A 4,951-nucleotide genomic window follows, 5' to 3' on the forward strand; every position below is an offset into this window, starting at 1 on the left:
AATTTATAAATAAAAAACATAAACTTTTTAGATTATTATTAGGTTTATTTAGATTTAAATCTATAAAAAATAAATTTTCTGTATAATTGGATTGTTCGCATATTAATTACTAACAGAACATAAACTAAAAATTAAATAAAATATTTTTCATATCCAAAAACTTCTATTGAATTAACATATAATTTTTTATAAACAAATCAAACCTTGTTGACTGAAAATTTTATGATAAAAACTTATATGAGACTGTCTCACGGATCGTATTTTATGATACAAATCTCTTATTTGGATCATCCATGAAAAAATATTATTTTTTATGCCAAGAGTATTACTTTTTATTGTGAATATCGATAGGATTTACTCGTCTCACATATAAAGATTCGTGAGACCGTCTCACAAGAAACATACTCAAATTTTATCCAACTGTGTGTTTTGATTTGGTTTTTCAGTTTGGATCGGTTTCTGGACACAATTTAATCATATGTAGAACAACAAGACTCCAACTTTAACCCCACGTTTAATATGCACATGACCACACTTACCTGGAAACAATCCACAATCAACTGGATTCGACCAACCAAAAGAACTTTGCATATATGCTTTGCATATCATGCACACACATGTATATTTTTCTTCAATATAAAGCAAAAAACCCAGAAAAAGTATCAAGATCCTACCTCAGGAAACATAACAAAACCCGGTTCAACCGGTTTCGACGGCATGTATCTTGAGTTTCAATTGTTGTTTTATCTCATGTTTGCAGATGAATCACGCATTTTTAGAATGACGTAAATTTAATACACATGTGTCGTGCAACATTCATGAGACAGGAAATAAAACACAATTATGGAACACAAGATCTAGAGTGTGTTTTCGTCTGTGATGGCATCTATATACGTAGGGGAGGAGCTACACAATAAGATTATCCATGTGATATTCGTCGAAGCCAAACTCGCTTTCCACTGGTTCCATGCCTGCTTGCTGCTGTAATGTGATAAATTTATATGGATTAAGAATCATGAAGTAGTAAATCGAAGCATCAAAATTTATTTAGGGAAAAGTAAACCTGTTTGTAAAGTGTCATTAGATCCTGCTGGCCCAACTGTTCAGTAAAAAGTACATTCTGAAAGCCCATTTCAGGCAGCTTTTCAGCCTTAATTACTAGTGGATTATTAGCCAATGATGAGTTTATCTGCTGACCCATATTTGGGGTGCTTCCAACGAAAGAGGCTGCCTTGTTAATCTGGTTGGAAGAATATCCAGGTGGAATTAGAACCGATGCCGATACGTCCAGGATGCCTGGTAAATTTAAAAGTTGTGCTGATTCAAAGGCAGACCCGACATTTTGCAATCCCCAATTATGGTTTCTGTCAATATTTTGCTCATTGAAAACGTCGTGATTGAGGAAAACGCTTCTAGATTCTTTAGTTTCTGAGTTAATCTCATTCTGGGTCATCCCTTTAGAAGTGAGACACGAGCTTCTTGAATCACTCACAAGTGAAAAATTGTTCGCTGCTGACTCCGTCCTCTGAATCCTCGAGAAATCTACAGAAGTATATGCTGGTCCATGAACACCTTCCATTTTGCTTCTCTCCAATACACCACTAGGAATCGCCTGGGACATGACGATTGGTGTTGATTTATTCTGTCTCGCCTGTGCAGATTGGTGCATAGTGGCAAGCTGCTTCGAATCCATGTTAGTAGGGATCCCATGAAGTAAGTTTATTGGTTTCCCATTATTGTTTTGCTGTTGCTGTCCCTCCAGAAACCTTAACTTGGGATTTTCAAAGCTGAAAATATTTCTTTGATCGACTGGAGGCACAGATATGGCAGGCTTGGCTGCAACCCTACCAAGCGAGACGAAACTATGCTGTTGGAGCTGACCTGAAGCAGCAAGAGCTTGAAAATCGAGGCCACTTAGAGAAGAAATAGACCCAAAAGCTGCATCTCCCATAAAAGCATTTCCAAATCCATTCGTGTGAGGTGATGCACCACTCAGCCTTCTTAGATATAGCCGATACTTCTGCTTAGATTTGAAACATAAGTTTCAGATTCTGCACAATTAAGTAAAGGAACAATAAAACCAAATCATGGTTTGTCGGACCTGAAGATGGCTAGCAACATTCTCTCTTGTGAGGCCAGGCACATTCATCAATTCCAATATTTTCTTTGGAACAGCCTCTGCATAACAAGGAAACAAACTGTAACGAAGAATTAGGAAAACAAATCGAAGTACTAAAACGAGCACAATGTTGAGGAAACAGAAAAGAGAGCAATAAACAACTCATACTGTCGATTCCAAGCTGATTTACAGCAGTCACAAATTGCTGATGAAGCTCAACTGACCAAACAACACGTGGTTTCTTCGAGGTAGATGCCTCATCCCTATCTTCACCTTCATCTTCCTCGTCCTTCTCCTTCCTTTTCTTGACACTTTTCCAATTCCCTTCACTAGCAGAAGGCGAATATTCAACATCTTCGGAAGGCTTTTGATGCATTGTATCATCTCCCGCACTTCCCGATTGTTCAAAATCCTTCTCTCTCCACTCGTTTTTCTTCTTCCTAACCACATGCTGCCATATGTTCTTCAACGCCTCCATACTAACCGGTTTAATGAGATAATCACAAGCACCGTGAGTCACACCCTTCATCACGACATTTTTGCTATCATCTGCAGACATCACTAAGAAACCACAAAACCAGGACTCAAAAAAAAAAACAATAACCGATAGCCGAAAGAAAGAACCAAAAATGGTTCTAGAGCGCTTACTTATTACTGGCAAGTCCATCTCGAGTCCTACATGCTCTAGGAGTTTAAAACCATCCATGTCTGGCATGTGGACATCACTTATAACAATGTCAAAGCCATTTTTGTTATCCCTAAGAAACTGCAACGCAATCTCCGCTCTATTGCATTTGGTAACTGGACAACACAATAAAAATAATAATCAGACAAGGAAGAAAAAGATTTGTCCTAAACCTACGTGATTACATATTCCGGGCTAAAAAAATCTAACAAACAGCAAGCCTGATAACTTAAATTACATAGGTTCGGGACTAAAAAACATAACCTAAAATTACCCAAAAAAAAAAAAAACTATGTGATAATTTTAGCCATAACTTGACCTCAATGCATAAAATCTGAAGTCAAAACTATCTCCTCTCCTCCCTCAAAAATCGAAAACCATAAGCACAAATTACATGATTTCAACAACCCTTCTCCAGTCTTCCTCTGCTCAATCACACAGCACCATGTCAAGAATGAAAGTAAATATGAAAAGAAATCAAATTCTCACAAAATATCTGTTGTTACAACAGAAAAACATCAAAAATTTTAACTTTAAAGCAAAATAGCAGGGGGGAAATCTTGAACAATAGAAGCAGGGCATAAACTGTCAATTGCTAATGAACAAAGAACACAGACACACACACACACACTGTGTGTCTGTTGCTAATGCTATATATACGTGTCTGTGTAAATATATGTATAGATATATCACCTTCATAGAGGCAATTTCTAAGCATCTTCTCCAAGATCCTCAGACAAGTGGGGTCATCGTCTACAACAAGTACTCTCAGACCAACCGGAAACTGCTCTGAAACGCCATTGTTGGACTTCCATGGAGAACTTGAACACGTAAAAGACATAGGCTTCGCTCCAAGATTCATTTTTTCTCCAAAATTGATAAAACTTACCCAACTGACTGCATGTAAATCACAAAACCCATAAAGGGGAAATCACTAAAAATAACTGTTTAAACCAAGATTTATGCGCAGGTCATGAAAACCCGAGAAACAACCAATAGAAATTATCGAGGGGATAGGGGAGCTTATCAAGATTCAAACTTTGTTTGTAGATTAAAGAGAATAACGAGGAGAAATGGCTCAAATATAAAGTAAGCTTCTTTGATCTTCACAACTAAAAATTTATGGGATTATTTTTTTATACTTATTTAATTCTTTATAAATTTATTTATTTTCATTTGTCAGTGGGTCACTTCGATGAGTTAAGCGTGGATCCAGCTCATATATGAGCTTAACTAACCCCACGCCAGCCAAAAATCTTGGAGTTTTAATATTTATTATTATTCACCGAAAATACAAGTATTATATTATATTTATACATGGAAAATTGAAATTGGAAAAAATCATGATTGAACCTATAATTCTTCAAAAATCTATTTTTGGCATTTTGAATTTAGAAAACATAAATCTGTGTTTAAGAATACGAATTTCTGCTCAAAAAGAATTGAAAATTTACCTTAAAAACAACAAAAAGGTGTACTACAGCGCCGTTCAAGGCTGCTAATATGGTAGAAATAAACAACTGCGATTATTACAGTAAAGAATATTTATCCTTCAATTAAAATAAACGTTTGTTTTTGCTTTTTGAATCATTTGCTTGCAACTTTTAAGGAAAAGATGTATTATGATCAGTAATTAATTTATTAATAATTTAATATTGGTTCCTTTTTTTTTTACGGGTTTGGCTTTTTATGGAGGTTGGGATGCTTTTTAAGAGACTTGGGAATATGCTTGTGTAAGCAAGCACAGTTCATGCGTAATATAAAAATTAACCATCCAATCAGGATTTGCCACGTAAGGTCGTTGAACAATGCCCTTTTCCCCAGTTTTCGCCCATTAATTGCAGCTTGGCCCTCGAATGATTAGTGCCATCCCACTCCCATTCTTACAAAATTAATTAATTACTAGCTAATAGAACACATATAATAGTGAGATTAAAATTTTAAAACATTATGGATTAGATGTTTCCTAGTTTCCAGTTTCTTTAGAAATATACATTTTGCCATGTAATTGATAGATGTGAACATATATGGGAGATCGAATTTCATTATTTATTTTTAAAAAAGTATTATTTCATAATTTTTAATTGATATTGTGGGAATAAATCATCGCCACGACGTTAGGCAAATTACATATCTTTGTTGATAAT

At 35.4% G+C, this 4,951-nt stretch overlaps 1 protein-coding gene across 2 annotated transcripts; it reads right to left on the bottom strand.

Moving 5' to 3' along the window:
• Window positions 1-685: 685 nt before the first annotated feature.
• Window positions 686-3,924, bottom strand: LOC142543318 (two-component response regulator ARR2-like). 2 transcript variants are annotated; one of them, XM_075650510.1, is made up of 6 exons: window positions 3,498-3,924; window positions 2,768-2,920; window positions 2,288-2,680; window positions 2,102-2,178; window positions 1,064-2,020; window positions 686-978 (listed from the first exon to the last, which is right to left on the bottom strand). In XM_075650510.1, the coding sequence occupies exons 1-6, from the start codon at window positions 3,664-3,666 to the stop codon at window positions 907-909; spliced, it is 1,821 nt and encodes a 606-aa protein (XP_075506625.1). In that variant the 5' UTR covers window positions 3,667-3,924; the 3' UTR covers window positions 686-906. The 2 variants fall into 2 exon arrangements, with proteins under 2 accessions (XP_075506625.1, XP_075506624.1); XM_075650509.1 differs by having other exon boundaries at window positions 686-981; window positions 3,498-3,923.
• Window positions 3,925-4,951: the final 1,027 nt, after the last annotated feature.

This window comes from Primulina tabacum, chromosome 4 (assembly GCF_025594145.1).
Source record: "Primulina tabacum isolate GXHZ01 chromosome 4, ASM2559414v2, whole genome shotgun sequence".
In the NCBI taxonomy this organism is placed as follows: Eukaryota; Viridiplantae; Streptophyta; class Magnoliopsida; order Lamiales; family Gesneriaceae; genus Primulina; species Primulina tabacum.